Source organism: Alexandromys fortis, unplaced genomic scaffold (assembly GCF_014885135.2).
Source record: "Alexandromys fortis isolate MF-2015 unplaced genomic scaffold, M_Fortis_MF-2015_v1.1 scaffold_7, whole genome shotgun sequence".
In the NCBI taxonomy this organism is placed as follows: Eukaryota; Metazoa; Chordata; class Mammalia; order Rodentia; family Cricetidae; genus Alexandromys; species Alexandromys fortis.
Genome location: NW_026067920.1, coordinates 1,173,831 through 1,197,355, shown reverse-complemented (window position 1 = coordinate 1,197,355; position 23,525 = coordinate 1,173,831). Strand labels below are relative to the sequence as shown.

The 23,525-nt window shown below is 49.3% G+C and overlaps 1 protein-coding gene across 2 annotated transcripts in view; it reads right to left on the bottom strand.

The window, feature by feature from the left end:
* Evc (EvC ciliary complex subunit 1) overlaps positions 1 to 21,686 on the bottom strand; it is a 38,196-nt gene extending 16,510 nt beyond the window's left edge. For both annotated transcript variants that reach the window (XM_050141076.1, XM_050141077.1), the window contains exons 1-10: positions 21,418 to 21,686; positions 17,875 to 18,000; positions 11,676 to 11,759; positions 9,732 to 9,979; positions 8,133 to 8,217; positions 7,038 to 7,136; positions 5,143 to 5,283; positions 3,071 to 3,229; positions 1,029 to 1,245; positions 309 to 457 (exon numbers count right to left, since the gene is read on the bottom strand). In XM_050141076.1, the coding sequence (XP_049997033.1) occupies positions 309 to 457; positions 1,029 to 1,245; positions 3,071 to 3,229; positions 5,143 to 5,283; positions 7,038 to 7,136; positions 8,133 to 8,217; positions 9,732 to 9,979; positions 11,676 to 11,759; positions 17,875 to 18,000; positions 21,418 to 21,576 (1,467 nt within the window). In that variant the 5' untranslated portion in view covers positions 21,577 to 21,686. The remainder of the gene's footprint in view (positions 1 to 308; positions 458 to 1,028; positions 1,246 to 3,070; positions 3,230 to 5,142; positions 5,284 to 7,037; positions 7,137 to 8,132; positions 8,218 to 9,731; positions 9,980 to 11,675; positions 11,760 to 17,874; positions 18,001 to 21,417) is intronic.
* Between the last annotated feature and the right edge of the window lie 1,839 nt (positions 21,687 to 23,525).

The following is a 23,525-nucleotide window of genomic DNA, read 5'->3' as shown; positions in this document are numbered from 1 at the left end:
GGGCTGTCACGTGGCTTCAGTGGCTCCACTCCCATGGCCAAGGACAGTTCTGAGAAAGGCTTGGGTCTTACACACTCTGTACCATGAACCATCACTCGGGTATGCTTGCTATAGATTCCCCGCCTTCTCTCAGCAGCCCAGGTTGGGGATGCTCATCATCATTGGCACATGAAAGGAGTCAAGGACACAGAGACTGAGCCACTTGGCTACGGGCATGTGCCTGGCACAGGGAGGCCTGAGTTGAAGTCTAGTCTGATGGACCAGGCTCAACTTGTAAGAGCAAGGAACTGGGGATAGAGTAGAGTCACCTTGAGGAACTCCCCCAGGTCTGAGGTCAGCTGGGAATCAGCCAGGAAACTTCTCTGCTCTTCTTCTTGGATTTGTGTGAGCTCTGCCATCACTTCTGCCTGGCGAGCCAGAGAGGCCTGGACCAGGTCTTTGCCCCGCTGAATGAATTCTGGAGTTGGAAAGAACCACAGAACAGGAGGTGACTCTCCAGCAGAATCACGGTGAACTGCTCCTGTGACCTACCAGGCAGTCCCTTCTCTGCAGGTCATAGACCTATTCTCCTGCGCGGGCCTCACTGATGGTGACCCCAAGGATCTTGAGGCCGAGTCTACCTCCAGCTGGCCCTGTGAGCAGGAGCAGACACGGAGAACCTATATAGCTTTCCTTCACCCATGCTGACCTGATTCACCCTCACCAGCTAGTCCTGGGCTGGGCAGGGCCGGGGTTGCCTGTGCTTAGCATGGATCACCCCTGGGCATGTCTAGGTCCATTCTGGTTGACACCCTCTCCCTTCCTCTGCTCCACTGAATTCCAGGTGGTACTGGAAGTCTTGTCAGGATGAGCCGCTGAGAATAGACAATGGTCCTGCTCTCACACAGGCTCTGATCTCTCTGCTCCGCAGGGAGGGAGGCTGAGCCTGGCAGTGGCAGCCCATCCCTAGGGCTGGAAGGGAAGGTAGCCCTGACATAGTGGCACAGACCATACTATTCCAGGTCTCCAACTTAGGCTCACTCGCTCACCCCTGCCAAAGCACTCTGCCTCCTCCCAGAAGGCCTTGTGCTGTTGGGTCAGAAGTTCCTCCTTTTGCCTCCCAGACAGTTGTCCCTGGACAGTGAGCAGCTCCAGGCCATGGGAGATAGCAGCCAGCCGGCATTTGGTCTCCTCCTGGATCTGGGTCCTCAGGAACTCTACCATTCTTGCCATGTGGGCCCGACCTAGTGATCTCTCCAGAGCATCCTATAGGGAGACACGAGACAATGGCTGGACATGAGGGCTCTGCTTTTGTGGAGAAGGTAGTGGGCTCCATTCCCACATTTCATTCCAAACACAGTGAACTCCCTCTCTCCCCATTTGCATCTTAGGCTGGGAGGGAAGCCTCCCTATGGATTCAGAGTTTGGGATAAGTCACTGTGTACTGAACACCAGTATGTCTGCTTCTCTAGGGGGCTACTTCAGAGCCCAGTCCTGTCTTGACCCCCAACCCTTCAACCATTGTCCTCTAGTCAAGTCCAGATTCTGGAATTCTTTCTCCAACCTCTGCTCCTGGCTGTCACCCTAAGATGGACCACTGGGTGGCGATCTGCCAGAGCCCAAGCATTAGAATCTTTAAAACTCCTCAGAAAATAATAATGTGCAGCCGTCATTGAGAACCCTGATCTGATCAGCACCTCCACCATGGGATAGCAGGTGATGGATGGGTGGGTGGGTGGATGTGAAAATGGGCAGATGACTGGAGAGATGGCTCAGCCATTAAGAACATGTATAGCTCTCCCAGAGGACCAGAGTTTGATTCCCAGCATCCACATCTGGTGGCTCACAATGGCCTGTAATTCTGGCTTGAGGGGGACCTGACACCTCTGGCCTCTGTAGCCACCTACACTTACGTACACACACACACACACACACACACACACACACACACACACACACGAGCATGCACATATACATACAATTAACAAGGGGCTAGAGAGATGGCTCAGTGGTTAAGAGTGCTTGCTGCTCTTGCAAAGGATCTGGCTTTGTCTCCCAGTACCCACTTGGTGGTTCACAACCATCCATAACTGATGTGGGATTCCCCTCTGCATGCTGTGAATATATTTTATTAACATTGGTTACTAAAGAAGCTGATTTGGTCTATGATAGGTTAGAATATAGTCAGGCGGGAAATCTGAGCAGAGATACATAGAGAGAGCAGGCAGAGTCAAGGAGACGCCATGTAGCTGCTGAAGGAGAGGACATGCCGGAACCTTGCAGGTAGGCCTCAGCCTCATGGTGATACACCGATTAATAGAAATGGGTTAACTTAAGAAAAGAGCTAGCTAGTGATGTGGGATTCCCCTCTGCATGCTATGAGTATGTTTTATTACCACTGGTTATTAAAGAAGCTGTGTCAGCCAATGGCTTAGTAGAATAAAGCCAGGGAGGAAATCTGAACAGAGATATTGAGAGAAAGTAGGCAGAGTCAAAGAGACACCATGTAGCTGCTGAAGGAAAAAGATGCCAGCTACTAGCCAGAACCTTACTGGTAAGCCACAGCCTCATGGTGATACACAGATTAACAAAAATGGGTTAATTTAAGATGTAAGAGTTAACTAGAAATATGCCTAAGACATTGACAAAACAGTGTTGTAATTAATATAGTTTCTGTGTGATTATTCAGGTCTTGTCAGTCAAGAAGCAAAAAAGTAGTCTCCATTTACACATAACTCCATCTGGAACCTTCTTCTGATCTCCTTGAGCACCAGTCATGTACCTGGTATATATACACACACTCAGGCAAAACAGTTGTGCATGTAGAATAGATCTTTTTTAAAGGGTAGATGATAAACAGTTGTGTGATAGATGGATGATTGACAGTGGATAGATAAGGCAGATGAGGACAGATGATGGATGGATAGAAGATGGATGGGTGAGTGATGGACAGATGGAGGATGGACGGATGGTAGGTAGATTCACTGCACTTTTCTGGGGTGCTAATCACCCGCTACAACATGAAGGTGTTTGACCTCCTGATCCCTGAGGTGTTGGAGTGTCTTCCCACCCATCTCATGCCCGGTGTTACCAGGGCTAGCAGGTCCTGAGCATCACGCAGCAGCCCTTCAGCGGCAATCATTCTTCCTGTCAGAGTCATCATGAGTTGCCGTGCCTTTGAGCTGGAACATTTAAACTGGTCCACGAGAATGGGCTGGATGCTTTCCATCTGCTTCCAGAAAGCTCCCATCTGTGAAATGAGCATGAGAAGCAGGCAATGGGGAAATCTCATTCAAGAAAGAGTTCTGGCTAGTGTTTGGGAGTCACAGCTCATCCTTTACTCCCACCAGAGATCCTCAACCCCTCTGCACTTGAAGTGGGTTTGTCTTAGCAGTGGTTATGCCCTATGGTAGGCCCTCCACTTGGCCTCAGCTACTGTGGGCATATTACAGAGGTGTTTTCAGCAAACACAGGGTACCATTGCCAATAAAAGTTATGAGCACAGTTTAAGGTCCAGATAGGTCACCATTACTCCTTGGGAACATGAGAAGCGAGACAATGAGACCCTGGGAACTCCAAGGTCTCTCCAAGGGATTAAATATAGCCTAAAAATAAAAACTCAGGAGGCCACTATTAGTCACTGTTCCAGAAATACAAAAGAGCCAAATGGCAGAGAAGATGCTGACCGTGAAATCACTCTGCTTTTGAAATCCAGCTTCCCACGCCTCATCCTATCAGGACCAGAGCCAGGAATAGTCAGTTCATGGTTTGAGATGTTAGGGGCTTCAAAGTGTGACAACATAGGCTATCTAAGCTTTAGCATCAAGGATGCCAGGAAGTCTGGTGACTCTCCTTCCTGGCATGCAGGCCTGTGTCAGCTGTGTGCCTTGCTTGCCTACTTCTCTTCCCTGAGGCAGAGCAATGGAACTAGGAAAAACCCAGATGTCACAGACAGTGAAGCATCACTGGCTGTATTTAGTTCAGATTCCTTCAGGTCCACACTGACCCTGAACGTAGGTGCCACCATTCTGAGGGCTGATGTCCCAGAGGAAATAAAAAGGAGGAAGCGAGGGGAACTCTAACATTAACTATTGATATGATGTGACCAGCTGCTTCACACTCCTGCAGCCCAGCCTTCCCCGCTATAGATGATATCTCTCTGAATTGTAAGATGAACAAACCATTTCTCCCTTAAGGTGCTTGGCATGTATTTGGTCACAGAGATGAGAAAAGTAATTGTGCCCCTGGAATAAATGTCCCCAACAGACTTGGGCATTTGAATGTTTGGTTCTCAGTTGGTGGCACTGTTTGGGGAGGCTTTGGAGGTGTAGCCTTATACTGGAGGAAGACATTAATTGTTTAAAGACTTGTGCCTTTTTAAGTTCTCTATCTCTGCTCCTGTGAGGCCTTCAGCTTCTTCTCCTGCAGCTATGCCTTCACTCTGGCATCAAGGACTCGGACCCTCTGAAACCAGAAGCGCAAATTAGCTCTTCCTCCTTTAAGTTGCCTTCCAGCCTCCCAGCTTTCCCCGACTGTGTCTGCTCACATATGGGCCATCATTTCTTCTGATTGGTCTCTCTCTGGCCCTCCAAGGAGCCTTTTCAGATCTTGATGTCCCTCAATCACATCTCAGCTTCCCTAGCACCTTTCCACAGCAGCACGGGAACCAGATGGGTCCTCCTTGCGCACTGTAGCTGCCCTCAAGTCTCTTGGGCAAGGCCATTCTCAAGCAAACCTGATGCCCGCTGCCTAGCACAGGAGGTGCCAAGGACACATCTGCTTCACACAGATCCACGGCCAGGAGGCCATGGAGTCAACAAGGGAAAGGCGTGCTCCAAGGAAGCCCTCTGCTGTGGCCTGAGAAGCCAGTTCTGTGCAGCCAAGGTTTGGAGACGCACCTAGAATCCAGTCTCGTACGGAGTAGCAGTGACATTGAAGGTTTAAAGGAATCATTGCCTTCAGTGATAAAACAGCCAGCTGAAAGTGTAAATGTATAAAAAGTTCCCTCACAAATCTCCTCTCTCTCACTATGCCTTCTGGCCACCGAACATCCTGAACCAGGTCTCTGCCCCCGGACAGGACATGACAGTGTCGCCTCTTTAATCTCGTCAATGTCACTGTGCAGAAATCAAGATCCCCATGGGAAGAGAGGGTAGCACCCACATTGTCTATGAGTTGCTCTGAGATCTCTCTCTCCTTCCTCTCCACATCTGCCAGGGAGACGTAGCTGGAGTCACTGGTGCCCATTGGAGTCACTGTGGTCGCCAATCTGGCTTGAAGTCCCTTTTCTAACTCCTCCAAATCCTGGGGTGAGGGAGGAGAACAAATAAACAAAGGGAAACTCAGAAAACTCCATTTCTAGAAGAATAAATGTTCTTATATTTTGGCAAATATTTTATGAAAATATAGCTTAACAATAATGAGAAGTTCTGGGCACAGACTTATGGTTTAATGTTGGTCCAGAGAGCTGGCTCTGTGGGGGGGAAGAAATTGCTAGATAAGCCTAGCGATCTGAGTTGGATGTCCAGAACCATGTGAGGATGGAAAGAGAGAACCAACTCCACAGGGCTGCCCTCTGACCTCCACACATGGGCTGTGGCATGCTCACCCCCACCCACATTGTACATCCATACACATAAAGTGAAAATGTATTTAAGGTACAAGGGGAAAAACTCTTTTACTTCATACAACATTGGACCTCAAGAATGAAGACAGATTTCCTTCTACATCCTCCATCCTCCTGAAACTATATCTAGTATTTAGCAAACAATCAAACCGTGTCATGTCTTTCCATCATTACAAACTCTTAGAAAATGTCGTGTGTTCTAGGGACTGGACGAAAATCTTCCTTCTTCACTCATATGTCCTTCCTTGGGGAAGGATTATGCACTACACCTCAAAGAGGAAGTGGTATTGATGGGTTCAAGAGCAGGAAGTGCAGTTTAGCTTGCCAAGGTTCCTTCTCTCTGGGGCAGCACCTTCAGGTGAAGTCATTGGTCCCATGTGGTCTCAGCACAATGAACAGGCAGCACCGGCCCCACTTCTGTGGGGAGTCTGATGTGGTCCAGCCCTTCTCGTGATGAGGTGGGCAACTGTGTCAGTTCTTGGATGTTGTTAGAAAGCAGCATCCAAGTTGACAGCATTTCTAGGTCTGCAAAGGATCATAGGGTACTCTGTGCAGCTCCTTCAAAACCCAATGTGGAGGAGAGGAATGGTTTTAGCTTCTCTGGAACTGTGTTTTCAGGTAACCAAAAAGATGTGGGGCCAGCTTCTTCAGGAGATAGACAAAATGTTGATACTTCTCATCAACAGATATTGCCTACTGAGACTACCAATCTCCCTCTCCTCATCTATACCTAAAAAAGATGCTGAGGTAATGTGGGATTCCCCTCTGTATTCTGTGAATATATTTTATTATTATTGGTTAATAAAGAAGCTGCTTTGGCCTGTGGCAGGGCAGAACAGAGCTAGGCAGGAAAACTAAACTGAATGCTGGGCGAAAAAAGGTGGAGTCAGAGAGATGCCATGTAGCTGCTGAAGGAGACAGAATCCAGAGAACCTTACCGGTAAACCCCCAGCCTCGTGGTAAGACATAAATTAGTAGAAATGGGTTAATTCAAGGTGTAAGAGTTAGTTAGAAATATATATGAGCTAATTGGTCAAACAGTGTTGTAATTAATAGTTTCTGTGTGATTATATTGGGTCTTGGCAGCTGGGAATGAACAAGCAGTCTCTGTCTACACTGAGGTTCCAGGGCGCTGGTGGTAGTAAGTGCCCTCCATCTGAGTGAGCACACTCCCATCTGGTCCCGGATTTCCTGTATATGTGTCTGTTCTTTCTTCACTCACTTGCTGGCACTAGTTAAGGCTCCAGGACCCAAGCTGTAGGTCACTGCAAGTGTCCTTTCTACATATATATTTTCATAGGAGATCACACTGCATTCAAATGTATATTATAAAAACCATTTTATGCATTAAAGGAAAATACTTTCATGCATACATTGATATGATTTATTATTTTAACACTGAGTTACCTTGAGATACAGACTAAAGACTTACATGCTCTTGTTTTGAAAGTATCTTCTGGTATAATTCATCATCAGGCTTCTTTTTAGGAAAAACATCCAAGAGGCATGCTTTAAGAATCTGAATGAACACCTGTTGGCAGGAGGGAAGTGATGAGAAAACATCTGAGAAGGGCCCCTTCCTATGACATAGTTATTGCTGAAGGATATATATATATATATATATATATATATATATATATATATATATATATATTATGGTAATGGTCTGACCTGGACCAGGTTTTATGAAGTTTCTAAAGAATAGTTCTTTCCTTCCTTTCTTTCTTCCTCCCTTCTCCCCAGCTTCCTACCTTCCTCTCTTCTCTCTCCATGGATCCTCCCATCCTTATACTATTTACTCAGGGCCTCCACTGTGCAGTGCCCTTCCTGACCCCCATTTCCATGTGGACTTGCTCCCTCTTAAGAGAGTTAGAGACACCTCCAAAGAATTGGGAGGTGCAGAGTCTTCCCAGACTCCTGTCTCTACGGGAGGAGACGCTCCATAAGCCAAGAAAGGCTTTCCTAGAATCGGGGATCCCCAGGGAATCCTAGAGGGTACCATCCCCATGGTGTCTAGCCACTCTACTGTAGGAGACTTTTAGCCAGGTATCATGATGAACCCCACTGTGGTGAACATTCATACAGGAGACTGTAGATGGTCTCCCAGGGAAGGGCCACTGGTCCTCTGGGCATCACATGCTTGGTTTTCTAAGAAGCGGCCATACGGTTTTCTACTCCGTCAGCAATATATGCAGCCTCAGCTTTTGTTGCTGTTAATGGTAGCTACCAACTTAGTGTCTTTCCCTCACACAGTGCTCTCCCTACCCTGTGTACTCGGCAGGTGCGGCATGAGCTCATTTCTGCCATTCCTGCCCCAGATAAGTGATAAGTGGAAGGCCATGTCCTGTCAGCAGCAATGGATGCTTCACCACACCCAGGATCCAGACCTCACCTCACCACTCCCCTGTTTCCATATCTGCTTTCACCCATACCCGTGTCTTTCACACATCTGGGCTCTGGGCACACAGGGAGTCTCATATCCACATCTGGTCCCCAGGTCAGGGAGAGAAAGCAAATGACCACCTACCATGTGCTTCTCCCGTCTCAGCGCTGTGTCTACCTGAAGCAGGTCTTTCAGGAGAAGGCTGCGAACACATAGGTCAATATCCGCACTGAACCATGGGAGAGAAGCAGACAGGGGTCCAAGGGTAAGAAGCCAGGATGAGGAAAGGATACTGGTCTCTACTTGGTCTTCATGGTGGCCCTGTCCCCTAGTTCTTGTTCCTCACATACACTCAGGATTAGAGGAGTCCAGAGTATGGCTAGAAGCCTCAGCTGAGGGGACAGTGAGTGTCAAGACAGCTTCCAGGGACAATGGAGACAAATGCATCCAGAGAGAGGAAGTCGGAGGAGGAGGCTCAGTATGTCCTCTCTAAAACCTGTCCCTTTTGTCACCACGGATCACCTTTCCTTAGCACGGACATCCTCAGGCCTGTATGACGGGCAAGGAAGTAGCTCTGAGAGCAGAGGGCTAAGCTATTACTCACAGACACAGGCTGCCTTGGGGACCCTTTCCTTCCTCACGAACAAATGCATTTGGATAAAAACACTTATCCACATTCCTCTGAACTCTGTAAGTGCAAATGCAAGAATGTGGTCCAAGCTAGTCTCCCTCAGCCCAGGGACACCTCCCATGGCAAGAGGTTCCAAGTCCCTCATTCTTGAGCCAAGGCTGTCCCCTGTTGTGGTGGGTTGAATGAGAATGACCTTCATAGGCTCCTGTTTGAATACTTGGTCCCCAGCTGGTGGAACTGTTTAGGAAGGATTGGAAGGTGTGGCCTTGTTGGAGGAGGAGTGTCACCAGGAGCACACTCTAAGTTTTCTAAAGTCCATACCATTCCTAGTTACTCTGCCTTTGCCTCCTACCTGCAGATAAGGATGCAAGCTCCAGTTGTCACACCTGCCTGCCTGCTGACATGCTCCCAACCATGGCGGTCATGGACTCTAACCCTCTGGAACTATAAGCTCCAATGAACTCTTTCTTCTATAAGTTGCCTTGATCACGCATCTTTTCATAACAACAGAGAAGTAACCAAGGCACCCAGGTATTCCTGGAACTTCAGGACACAGAGGCCTGAGGAAAACTGCCAATCATAACCCTGTCAGCAGACCGCAAAGTGAGTCTGGTGACATGGCACCTGAACCTCAGCGATAACCTGGCATATTACTCTTTCAGCATGGTGAACTTGGCAAGTTACTCGGCCTCTCTGTGTCTTCTTACAAAGTAGGGGAAATATTGCCTGATGTTTATGGATCACCAAACCTGGTCAAGGCCCCTTTGCGACACAACAGAGGCTTAGCAATGAGCACAGGGATCAGGCCCTCAATTTTCTGGGACAGTTTTTGCAGATGCTGCAGGCTTTGCCAGGGGTGTTTGCTGCACTGCAGTTGCTGGGACATACCAGTGTTTAAACAGCACTCCCTTGTCACCTCTCTCCAGGACTCAGGCTTGACTCTGGAACCCCAACCTTGACAAACGCCATGTGACCAATGGTAAAAGCATCTAGGTCCCCAGCTCTGACACTGTGCCTCTGTGGGTCCATGGCTGAGTCATTTGACTTTTCCAGACCTGCTTTTTCCTCTGCACCATCCACTGCAGCTCCGTTGCCCTGCACTTGCTCCTTACCTCTCACAGGCCAGAACCTCAGGGAAGCTGCCCACCCGGAGGAAGGCACAGTGGAGGATCCTGTCGTCACTGTAGGCTGAGTGCATGCTGGAAGAGGAGCTGCCATCTTCCTTCCCAGCCTGGCTCAGGCTGCCCAGGCTGCTGGCTGGTGAGGCCTCTGCTGGCTGGTGGGGTAGGTGGGGCAGGATGGCTGCTGCCTGTGTCAGGTTTTCATGCAGTGACGGGTGGGAGGATCCATCAGCCAGAGGCTGGGAACAGAGGAGACCTGACTGAGCTGACCATTGGGGTGAGTGCACACAGACCAAGCTTCTGCCCCAGGACCATGGTCGAGTCCACACCTGAGGGACTGAAGCATGGTTCCTCTCTTTCTGCACTTGTCACCATGAAACCAACCCTCTGTACCAGGCTACTACTCCTGAGCCATTAGGATCTGTCCCTAAACATCCCTGTACTCAGCGCTCCCATCTGCCAAGCCCATGATGATCTCTGGACAGCAGCCTACCCTCCCTTGTGTCTGCGGTGGCTGGCTCAGCCCAGGAGCCCCTTTGACTATGTATGCTAAGTACCTGTCCTGATGAAGGTCATGCTTGCCACAAGCCTCGATGGCTGCCACTCCTAACTAAGCCCAGTGTGACGCTAGTCACACTCTGGTCCCTGGAACAATTGGAAGTGCTCAGCTCTTGGTCTCGCCCTGTCGCATGCTGCTGAGCCTGCCCACACAGGCTGAGCTGACCCCTGTTCAAGACCTCTGCAGGTTCTGCTTCTGGGCCCTTCTAGTCTGAGCTGGCCTGTTGTAATCTGCAGTTGCTGGGGCTTGTCTTCCTTGGGGTCTGTTGGGTTCCTGAGGTCCTTGACCATTTTCTATGTCCAGTTGCTGCACTGTGGGGTCAGGGGTCCAGGAACCTATAGATTTTCCTGGGGTGAGGATAGGGTGTGTGTGTGTGTATGTGTGTGTGTGTGTGTGTAATTGGACCTCTTTATTTCTCTTCCCAGTGTGACCACCTTGAATACATCTCCTTTCTCTGTTTTTTTTTTTTTTCTACTGTTGTCTCTTTAACGGCTTCCTGGGGATGGGTAAGCTCCATTGTCCAGGCTCTGACCCTAACAACTCCAGCATCACAGCCAGATGCTGGTCATCCCAAGGTTTCCACAGGGAGTAGAGCCTGGGAACACCCTCTGGTGCAGAAAGTTGCTGACTGAGCAAACCATGGTTCCGAGCCTTTCCACAGTCTTGCCTGGAGTCCAAACAGCTGGCGAGGCAGAAGCACCCCCTGCCCCTCATATAACAACACAGCAGGAAAGGCTGAGTTGGGAGTCAGAAAGGCACCCTAGAGACTCAGAGCATATCTTCTTGAGGGTCAGGATGCCAGTCCTTTTCCAAACACTCTTGGCCAGGACACTGTCCCTAGGACACCTCATGGGCTCAGCCCCTCCCTCTCTTAAGGCTGCTTTCTGTATAGAGCCTCCAGCCGATGGTCTCTGGTCACAGACATGGGTGCAAGACCTGTTGCCAAGTGTGTAGGATGGAGCTGGCCTCCTCCTGCAGGTTACTTTGAACAGCCCATTCATCTTCTGAAAATGCCACAAAGTGGAAATACCAGCTGTGTGACAACCCTTCAGCCCGATATAAGTGTGTCTAGGAAGTATAGCCTCTGGTATTAGTCCCGAGCCATATGGATGAGACAGAGCTGGGGCCTGAGGCACCCAGAGGGAGGAGAGAATCCCACTGTGGGGGTAGCTGCCTTGCGGATCAAGCAGCTGTAATTCCTGACCTTTCTGTGGCCCCTGTGTGTCCACATAGAATGGGTCAGATTTCATGATCTGATCCATTACACACCAAACTTACAGATAGGATGGAAACCCACATCTGATCCCTGCCCTCCCATGGAGTCCAGCACATTATGGAGTAAACTTCACTGCTAAGATGGGACTAGGAATGCTCACCCGGAACTTCTGGTTGATGGGATAGACAACCCTGGCTTTCAGTGCAAACGCTGTGATGTTGCTGCTCAAGGGTGGGTCACACTCCTGCAAACGAGACAGAGAGAGTGAGTGGCAAAGTTAGCTTTCTGCCACCTTAAGGACATATGGTCACAGGTCTCCAAAATGTCACATTCCACCTGTAACAGTGGACACAGGCAAGAACCATGACAGGGCATTTGAATCTTTGCAAGAAGGATGGATGAGTAGGTGGGTGGGTTGGTCAATGGTGGATGCAAGAACGAACAGGATTGAGGAATGGATGGGTGCATGGACCGATGAAGAGAATGGTGGATCTACCAATGGGCAGACAGAGAATAGGTGAGTGGACAGATGGGTGGGTGGATGAAGAATGGAAATATGAATGTGTGTTTGTACATATGTATGAATGTATGATGAAGGGAGAAATGAATATATAGGTGTGTGTTCTTTTACTGAGATAAATGCCATCACCAAAGCAACTTGGGGAGGAAAAGATCAATTTCTCCTCAAATATCACAGCGCCTCAGGGCAAGAACCTGGAGGCAAGAACTGATGCAAAGGCCATGGAGGAACACTACTTACTGACTTGCTTTACAAGGCTTGCTCATTCTGCTTTCTTATACTCCAGGACCACCTGCCCAGGATTATCACTGCCTACAATGGGTTTGGCCCTCCCGCATCAATTACCAATTAAAAACATGTCCCACAGGCTTGTCTACTGGCCAATCTGGCAGGGGCATTTTCTCAATGGAGCTTCCTGCTTCCCAGATGACTCTAGTTTAGTGTTAGGCTGACATAAAACTAGCCAGCACAGTATGTATAGGTAGGTAGATAATTGGAGCATGGACTTATGCATAGATATGTGGAGTATGGATGGATGAACAGATGGAATAATTTAATGAGTGGATGAATGAGCAGATTCATAGATGGGTAGATTTGTGAAGAGGTAAATGAATGGGTGGGTGGGTAGGTAATGGATGTCTATATAGATGGATGGATGGATGGACGGACAGGTGGATGGGTGGGTAGATGGACAGATGGATACATGTGTGGATGCATATATGTATGATGGGTGGTGGATGAACAAATAGATAGATAGATACATATTGTGGGCTATTAGTTTAAGATGTGTTACATTCATTTATGCTGTGGGATATTTGCTTAATGATGCAAAGATGTGTTGCATTCTTTTATGTTGCATTTGTTTAACTCTGTAAAGCTGTGTTACTTTACCTGCCTAAAACACCTGATTGGTCTAATAAAAAGCTGAACAGCCAATAGCGAGGCAAGAGAGAGAAATAGGCAGAGAGAATAAACAGGATGAGAAATCTAGGCTCAAAAAGAGAAGAGCAAGGAGTGAGCAAAGGAGAAGAGAGGAGAGGACAATGCCAGGGGCCAGTTATCAAGCTAAACAGCCAGCCATAGAATAACAAGTAAAGAAAAATATATAGAATAAAGAGAGATAAAAAGCCTAGAGGCAAAATGTAGTTAAAGAGAAACAGGATGATTTAAATTAGAAAGGCAGGCTAGAAACAAGCCAAGCTAAGGCCGGCATTCATAAGTAAAAATAAGTCTTCATGTACTTATTTGGGAGCTGGATGGTGGGTTCCCAAAGAGTTAAAAAAAATACAGGTACATAGACACATGTTTGGAAAAACAGACACTATGATATAATTTTGATTCTTCAGTTTTGAAGTAATTAGGTTTTTAATACCTTGAGGTGGATTAACAAGCATCTCCTGAAGGATTATGAACCATCTTCAATGGGGGAAACAACCACATAAAGTAATAGACCTTGGAGGCATTAGTCCTCACATTCCATGGTGCAGCAGGGTTGCTGGAGCTGATAATATCTCATATATTTCAACTGGATGAGTTGGAACTTTCCTAACTCAGAGGCGACAGGTTAGTACTCAAGTCACATGGATATTGGCACACTGCACTCCACTGATGCAGATGATTATATGTGCCAATTCAGATGTAACAGTGTGTGGCACTGTGGGTATAAACACACAGGCAATGTTCACACGGGGTTTTGGAATAGAACCTTAAACAAGAAAGGAATGGCTGGATCAGCCTCAATCTGCCCATTCAATCAACAGAGAGAGGGTCTAATATTCAAAGATAACAGGCATGAAGCTTCTAGCTGACTTTCTGGGGCTGAGAAGACACTAGGCCCTGGGTAGCTATAACACTGGTGTTCATCAGCCACAGACCTAGTGGGCATTGCCTCCTGAGAAGCCACCTCTGACAGTGGGAGGGATCAAAACATCGCTCACCCTGTTCCCTGGCATGCTCTGCACCTCTTCTGAGGGCCTTTCTAAGTTGTGCAGGCTGGCCTTGAACTTATGACCCACCTCAGCCTCCAAGCAGCTGGGATTACAGAGCACACCAGATCTCGTGGTCCTCTGCAGTTTAAAGCTTCATTTAACAGATGTGGAAGGAAAGGAGAGGAAAGGGGTGAAATGGGAGGAAAGGCATGGTTTCTCCACCCACCCAATAGGGGACAGTCACACACTGCAGAGATGTAAAAGCAATGGAAGGGACAGGCATGACTGTGCAGGAGGCAGGCAGAGTTGGGGTGCCTATGGAGGCAGGCATGATTGAAAAGTCTGGGTGGGACCCCTGGGAATAGTCCTGCTGTGGGAAGCTCTACCTGCGAGGATGCCCGTGTGGCTACCTGTATCCTCCAGGACTGGAGGGGAGGCCTGGCCTGCTTGGCCTGCTTTGGCTGGGAGATAAAGGACACGAGAGCCCTAGGCATGTGGAGGCAAGGACAGGCAGCTCCTGCCACCTGGACAGGATCTGGAGACCCCAGCTTTTCACAGTTCTCCTCACTGAATCTAAAAGCTCCCAATCTGATGGTTCCCCAGGAGATACAGTGATCCAGGAAATGGGTTGCTGTGCAAATTTACAAGGTAGAACCTCAGCCCAAACCAGGCAGTTGTTCAGAAAACTGGTGGCGGTGTCACCGTGGAGAGAAAAGCTGTTTCCCCCTTCGGCCCTAAGGTGTTCTTTTTAGTCCTGCACAGTTGCCCCCATAGGCCACACCCCTCCTCTTCATTATCTAAGGTAAAAACAGAAGATGCAGGCTGTGGGGCAGCAGCCCTCAGAAACCTTCCGGAAGTTTCTGTATGTTTTAATCAACAGGAGCTATTCATTAAACAGAGTTCATCTAAGTAGCAGCAGGACCTATCACAAGGCTGAGGTTCCCTGTGCACAGGAGAGGCGGCTGGACTCGCCAGGCAGAACACAGCAGATATTTAACTCAGCTCTGGGCAATCATTAGCCTGGTAACGGGCTCCTGCTAGGTGCGGAGGGAGGCAGCAGGCTAAACCTTGCTAGGCTGAAGAAAAATGAGGTAACCTCCCATGCTGCACTGATGGAGTACCTTCTGAGCCGGGGATGCTGGCAGGACCTTGGGGACCCTGTGGGGGACTTCTGTGACTCTCAGAGTGAGGCACCTGAGGCTCAGACAGGTTATGTTTCCTGCCCAGTAGCACACAGCAAATGTAGCAGAGCTGGGATTGGTCCACACTGGGACCCGAGGCTAGTGCTGTTTCAGTGGAATCCAAAGCTACCTTACATGTGAGTGTTTTTGTTTGTTGGTTTTCATTCTTTTTTTTTTTTAGCAGATTTATCGATACGGGATTCACGCCCTATACAAATCACACTTTTGTAATATGTAACCAACCCCCTTCAATGTTTCCCTAACACAGGAAGTATCACACAGGAGATTTCAGAATGGCTGACTGCAGTAGAGAAGCGCTGTGCTCTCTATGATTGCCTGCCCATCTGCCCCTTCCCTGGCAACCACTCAGCTACCTCCTGTCCACATAAATTCCCCATGCATGGATCCTTCTTGGTTCTGTGAATCGCTGGCTTCCGTCACTCTGGATAACAATGGCCAGGTTTCCAAGGCGTATCAGTACTGCGCTCCTTTTCATGGCCAATGTCACTTAGAGGGGATAGGTCACAATTCTCTGCTTTTGTTTAGTTTGAGTCTCGGTTTCAATAGGTAGCCCAGGCAGGCTCAAATTCACAATCCTCCTGCCTTAGCACCAGTGCTGAGATTATAGGTATATCCCGCTGTGCCTGGCTGACAAACAACATTCTGTCCATGTATTTCTTGGTTGATGGTCATTTGCGTAGTTTCCAATCTGGCTGCTGTGGACCAAGCTGGACATCTGTGTACAAGCGTTTGTGTGGACATAGCTTTCCTGTCTGTGAGTGGAATTTTAATGGTGTGTAGGGAGGGGGCAAGGCAGTCAAGAGAGATAAAGGAAGAGGGAAAGACAGAGAGATACTACACACCCACAGACTCTCACACACATTGTCCCAGGGACCCAAAGAGTCCCCCAAGCAGACAAGGATGAAAAGCTCTCAACAGAGACACAAACCCGTATGCAGAGGCACAGAGAGACAGAAACTTCAGAGCAGGGTTTAGAGATGCCCAGCGCTGAGGAGGGAGTGCAGCTCCTGGGGCCCACAGGTCCTTCAGGATCTTGGAATCCCAGCAAGGCTCTCTCTTCACCTCCATGGCCTCCCTGAAGCTCTGAGGTCCAGGCTAGGCCTTCCCCCCAGGAAAGAAGTATGGTCACTGGAATATTTGGGAGGCACAGGCCTCAAGCAATGTGGGACAGCAAGCTGGTACCCTGCTTTGATTCCTAACCTTTGGGGGAGGTTTGCTTCTAAGCAAACTACCACTCAACATGGCCCACAGAGGATCCCAAACAGGGAAAACCCGGGGGCCAAGGGCAGGTAGAGTAGGGGAGGGCAGCAGGGCTTGCTCTACAGGCACCAGGCAGACCTAGGGACATATCTGAACTTGGCCACTCTCCAGTTTTAGGACCCAGAAAGTGACCTGTCTTTGAGCCCCAGTTTTCTCATCAGACTATGAGAACAAAAAGGAAAACTGGAGAGAGATAGGAGGACACACACCCAGCAGATGGATGACCCTGCCCGACTTAAAGTATGCAGTATTTCCTGGGGCGCCAGGGAACGTCGAGTGACGTCCTTCTGTCCCTACTGAGGGAGCTCACCCTGGTCATGCTCCATGGGTCAACTGAAGCTGGATGGAGAAGACCCCGGAAGGGGAGAATCCATCATTTAGGATTGTTTCCAGGTGCCCAGCTTTCCCTCTGCTGCCTGTTTACTTAGAATAATAAAATTCAGTTAGAGACTAGAACTGGGGCATGGCTGATAACAGCTGGACTCTGATAGCAATCAGTCCATCAGCCAAACTCTCAGGAGGTGCTGAGTGGCTAGCAGTGGTGTGCTCATGATGACTCCCCCCTGCTATGAAAGGGGCCTGGGTGTGACTGTGCAAAGAAACGGGCAAATATTTGTTTCGGGAATTTTGTCTGTGTTGTCGTCTGATATCCAATGGAGAAGAGCATTGGTTTGAGAGGCGGGGTTCACAGTCATCAGGATAGAATGGATCATGGGGTTTCCTGGTGGGTTCGGGAGAAGAGAAAGAGAGGCCCTTGGAAGAGGAAGAGGCAGGGCGGAGAAGCCGCAGTTTTCCGAACCTGGAAGTGGATGGCAGTGTGTGTCGCTGTCGCCTGTGGTTCTCTTGGGGTTTTATCCTTGACGTTTATCCTGAGTTTTATTTTTTATTTTTTTAAAATTTATTTATTATGCATACAATATTCTGTCCGTGTGTATGTCTACAGGCCAGAAGAGGGCACCAGACCTCATGACAGATGGTTGTGAGCCACCATGTGGTTGCCGGGAATTGAACTCAGGCCCTTTGGAAGAGCAGGCAATGCTCTTAACCACTGAGCCATCTCTCCAGCCCCTGAGTTTTATTTTTTAATAAATGATAAAAGACATCTCAATAAATGTTGGTAGCAGGGTGCTGTGGTAATTGAAACACAAAGGGAACAGGGCACAGGCCAAACTAAACTCTAGTTATCCCATGGTCATGCGAACCCTACCTGGGGTGGCCAGAGACAAGCACTAGAGAACTTTCTGGGGTGTCGGGACTTTAATGATGAGGGAGCATACCTTTATCAAAGCTCATTCAACCATGGACTTACAATCTGTGCCTTTTACTATTCGTCCATGACAATTCCTGGGGAAATAGATCAGCCAGTGTCTTGTAGCATGACACCTTGGTGCCAGGAAGACAGTCCCACACCCAGCATGTGTCCATGGAAGCACACAGACCCAGACTAACCTCAGGAGCATCCTCATCCCGAGAAGTCATCATTTCTCTCTGGCGTCTCCTGACCCGGGAGCCAGTGTCTGGCAGGCTGTGTGCAGTGGGCTCTGAACTCCTGAGCAGGCGCTGGGTGTCATCTTTCTGAAAACCCAAATGTGGTGGAGAGAAAGCAGATGCTGAAGTCGATCAGCTTTGCCTACCCCCCTAAACTTTAGCCTCCAGATCCCCACTTAGATGTCGCCTCTGTTCACTATGTGCCCTTTCTGCCCCCTCACCCACCAGGCATCGACTAGAGTCCTTTAAAACAACCCTGGCCACCCTGGTCATCTTTCTAAGAAATCCTCTAGGGTGCATATCTCAGGTGTCCCCAAGGGCAGTCTTGTCCCAGGAGTGGCCACACTGGGAGTGAAGCTTGCAGGGTTTCTCGGTTTCTGTTCTACATTCCTTTCTGCAGCCATGATAAAATACGCCAACAGAAGGAACGGCGCCTGCGCGCATTCATTCCTCTCTGCTCTTGATTGTGATACTCCTGCCTTGACTCCTGCACGGTGAGGGACTGATGTGGAGTTGCAAGCTAAAATAAGCCCTCTTCTCCCTAAGCTGCTTGCTGTCAGGTTCATCTTATCACAGAAATAGGCATGCAATCAGAACAGAAACTGCGATCCCCGGGGGCCACCCCTTTGGGGGAGACATGCAGGTAATATTTCCCCTGCTGTTCTCAGTAAAACCACGGGGTGATTATTTATTTTTTTTTTAAATAATGATCTTGGTTACCTTTAACAGAGGAGTTATTTCTACCGTGGACAACCATCAGTAGGAGTGCGATTTGCAACCCCATCACTTAGCAGGTGTCATCACTGACATTCACGGGCTTCATAGCTATTCGTGGACATGTAAGTAGCGAGGGCAGCCACATGCTTATCCGGGTGGCTGTGAGAACCGCAAGGCCCACTTCACCTTTTCCACTCACTCTCCTTGTCAAGCAAACTTCCCTGTTGCAGCTGTGTGTCCAGCTTTCTGCTGTTGTGCTTCCTGTGCCTGAGGGGCAGTGGTCCTGAAGCCCTGCCTAGCATTCTGCAGTACCTTAGGGCTATGATGTACCTGACAGAGAAGAACCTAGTGAGAGAGGACCTTCCAAGGCTGGAATTCTGGAGCTCCTTGCTGTGGCGGCCACAAAGAGAATTAACAATACATAGCCAACAATACTTTAAACAAACACAGGTCACTCTTGAAGGTGGACTGATAGAAAAAAGAGGCTAAAGGGACCCCAGGCAGTACCTTCCAGGCAAAGATTTAGTGTTTACCTGTTCAGAGCAGGCATGAGGCCACAGCTGAACTCCCAGAACCATGCCAAAAAAGCCAGGTATGGAGGTGTACACTCTCAACCCCAGTGCAGAGTGGAAGACACAGGTGGCCAGTCAGCCTAGCCTACTTGCTAGGTTCTAGGCCAGTGAGAGACTCTGAATAGTGCCTTAGGAATGACACCAAGGTCCTCTGGCCTTGACATAAAACACACATGTGCACAGGCACCTGCATACATACATATGCCTGCACACACATGAACATGTACGCACAGTCACACAGGGGCCAGCAGGATGATTTGGTGGGTAAAGGCAGTTGCCACCAAGGTTGATGACTGAGGACTGTCTTCTGAACCCACACGGTGGGAGAGGAGAACTGATTTGGACAAACTGATATCTACAGCCATGCTTTGGCATGTGTACATGCTCAAGAATATCCCCCTAAACACACACACGCAATAATTGTATTTATGCACTGGTGATCTGATTGTGAACTAAATTAGTCAGGGCTATCATTCAGCACCACTGGATACCCAGCCTTGCTCCAGACCCTGGAGGGAAGCCTCTTAGACAAAGCAGAAGAATCATAAATAGGGGAGCAAGCCTCTGAGGCCCCAGCAGGAGGATGTGCGAACACTGCAAAGGGCCTGATGCAGACACAAGCCTGGCAATGTCAGGATGTCAGGTTGGGTCTCTGGGCAGAGAGGACTGACAATATAGCCCAAAAGTTCAGGATGCCCTTGTTTTTCTTTAATTTTCTGGACGGTGCGAGGGAGGACTACCCAGTCAGACGAGACTCACTAAAAATCTCGGGGGGGGGGGGGGGAACCCCCCCCCCCAGCAGAGGCAGAAGCAGCTTTCTGCTCCCACACTTGGCCAGGAGGCCAAGGGTCACAAGAGATCTGAGGACAAACTCTAACAAGAAGGGCAAAACCCAAAACAAACAAAAGGAATGACTGGGGGTGGGGCGAGGAGACACAAGACAGACAACGGATGAGTACAGCGTCCTCAGAGAGTGGAGAGGCAGTCCACTCACCAATGGGGAGTTTAGGACATGAACAGAGGACTCGGGGAGCAGAAATGACCTCATGAAAATCAAAATATAGACACTAAATCACAAGAACAAAACTGAGCACAGCCTCCCAGCTTCATATGGGTTATATATGCATGTGTATGTGTATGTATGAATCATGTGCACACGTCCCACCCCCCCTCCACACACACACAATATCCATCCAACAGTTCAGGGCTGCTCACAATCATAGCTGACTAGCACAAAGGGTTACCCAAAAAGAGACTTGACAACAGAGAGAAAGAAGATAAGGAGAGGCCAAAACCAATCCAGACCATGTGTGAATAATTGAGAGAAGTGAGGGACTGAGAAAAACAATCCTCAACCAAACATGTTACTACATGGAGCCAAATGCTCAGCACGACAGAGACCTGGAAGAAGTCAAAGCTGCCAGAACCCAGAGTGCCCAATGGGTCTCATCACAACTGATCAGGTTCCTCCATGCCAAGACTCTCCCCAGATATCCTGTGTTACTGAGATAGTTGTTCAGGCACGGCGTACCTTAGCCATTCCTGGACATTAGACCATACACTTGCTGTACCGCCAGGCTGTTTAATCCTCTCCTGCTTCCCTCACTCTCCTCATTTGCAAAATGAGTCTAGACGCGGAGTTGATTCAAAGTTGGAGAGTTTAGAGCCTAGGTCAGAGGGCCCAGCTCAGTGCCTGGAGCAGACAGCTCTCAAGAAATGCCAACCTGTTTCTGCACCACTACAGCACCCATCCGTTTGTGTTATGACCAAACGCTGACTGGAAATGTGTCTTTCCTGCTCCTCCATGTGTCATTCAAAACCCTGAGTCTGTGTGAACCCCGGCAGAAAGAAGGTCCTCAGTCACCTCACAGGGGAAATCCTGCAGCTCCACCTCAAGGAAGCAGGAGTGGGCATCCCAGGGCAAACGCTAGCCCTCCTCTCCCCTACACCAAGCTGGGTGCATTTGCTGGGATACTGTCCAAACTTCTAACTACATCCGAAAGCACTGAGGCCCAGAAGGGCTTGGGGGCGACAGTCTTTCTGAGGCCCCCAGGCCAGGGCTCTAGGCCACTCAGTCCATGTCCTTCCTCAGAAAGCCCTAAGCCTCATAATCTGCGCACAACAGCACTCAGAGGATGCAGAGATGGGATCCAGAGAATGCAGCCCAGGTCCCTAACAGAGGAGGAGAGCGCTCGATCCTCCTGCTGGGACCCACCTGGAGTCGCGTGCTCAGGCGGCTGGCGCGGCAGCCTAGCCACAGGCCGAGGCCCAGGCCGAGTGCGGCTCCCAGCAGCACCGCGGGAACCAGCAACGTGGGTGCCGCCTGCAGCGCTTCCCTTCCCAGCTGTAGCCGGGCATCGCTTGTGCAGGCCATGGGGGCTCGGGCAGCTGACCTGCCACATTCCGCCGCCCGCCAGCTCTGCCCCTCCGCGCCCTTCTCCGCTTCGCCCAAGTCGGGGGAGGAGCCTGGATCTGCGGCCCCAAACTTTCAGCCATTCCGGGCCACCCCTACCGTGCACTGAGCATGCGCAGCCGAGGCGCGCCTTCCAGCCCGAGTACCCAAAAACTGAAGCAAGAGAGCATCCCTCCTCCCACTTCTCTGAGCAGCAGCTCCTTTGCGGTCACTGAGCAGCCAGGCTGCCCCGAGTCCTGGCCTGGGAACCCCATTAAGCCCAGCAGCACTTCCTAAGTTGCTGTTGACCTGTCGCATCCGACTCTCGCGCTGCTCCTGGAGCTGGTCGATCTTCTCTAAAGGGCACACAGCAGCGCTATCTCTGCACTAATCGCTTGATTCCTTTTAATCCTGTAACTCCCAGAGAAAGAATCTTCTCCAGGAGCGAAAGTCACATTCGTGCCCTTCTAGAACCCAGACATCTCTCCATTTTGTCATTCACACCTTTAATCCCAGCTCTCGGGAGGCAGAGGCAGGTGGATCTTTGGGAGTTTGAGGTTAGCCTGGTTTACAGAGTGAGTTCCAGGACAGGCTCCAAAGCTACACAGAGAAACCATGTCTTGAAAAAGAAAGAAAGAAAGAAAGAAAGAAAGAAAGAAAGAAAGAAAGAAAGAAAGAGAGAAAGAAAGAGAGAAAGAAAGAAAGAAAGAAAGAAAGAAAGAAAGAAGTGCTGCTGTTTTACCATCTAAAATCACTTAACACTGCCCCCAGAATGCCTGGCAGTTTCCAAGGGTATGGTACTTGGTATGAGAGGCACACCTAGGACACTCTCAGACCTGCAAAACTCAGGATACACTCAGACCTGCAAACTCATGGCCTTGTCCAGGTCAGTTCAAACTTTCAGCCAGTGTCTCCCTGGAGGTGTAGAGAAGCTGGTGCAGGGGGCTCCCTAGCAGCTGTCCAGCAGTACAGCTCACAGAAGACTTAGTACCTGTGACAGGAAAAGGGAGGTCACCAGAGCCCAGAAGACAGACTACCCTCCCAGGTTTTCCCTCTTGGAATACATTGGCCAAGTGATGGTTTCACTGTTGAAGGGGAGGCTGGGTAAGTACAGAGAGTTTCCCAAGCCCCGATTAGAAAGCGGGTGCTCTGCTCAGGCTGGGCTGTGTTGGACCCCATTGAAGGTGAGGGCCACCTTTTCTTCTTTGCCCCTACCTCTGCTCCGCTGTTCCCTGTAGCAGCCAGACATGATAAGCTAAATAGAAACAAAAGGAAGTTCTTTACTTCCAAATATTATCACAGGCCAGAGTAGGACTCAGCCATCAATAAGTTTAATGGAAGCCTGAGTCTCAGTAGTTTAACCTGAAGCAATACCTGGTTGCAGGAAGAACCACAAACTGAGATTACCCGAGCACCACACAATAACAGATCATCCAAAGGAAATGCCTAATGTTCCAACCGTTGTAGATAGGATCACCTGCACACTCATGAGGACATCTCTAGACAAATTTGGGGCCCTGAACCTTAAAAACCCCTCACCCCCACCTTTACTACTATAAAAACCCAATTCTAACTGAGCTCGGGGCTCTCAGATTATTTCAATACATTGGACAAGCGGAGAGACCGAGTTTGCAAACTTGTATGAAATAAAGGCTCTTTTCTTTCACATAGGGGACTAGGTCTCCTTGTTGGTTTTGGGAGGACTTCGCGGAATTGGGCATAACACTCTCTGCGCTGTCTGTTAAGTAACCTCGGCTTTCTAAAGCCTCTCAGGTTTCTAAACCCGCTGCGGAAGAGACTGAAAATTCAGTCAATGTCTTTAGAGAGTCAGTTGGCGTTAGTGGGGACCCTAGTCACCCTCAGGGAAAGAGAATGGCGGGTGATTTGGGGTGGGGCGCTAAGGCGCTGCGCGGCTCCCTCCCACGCGGCTC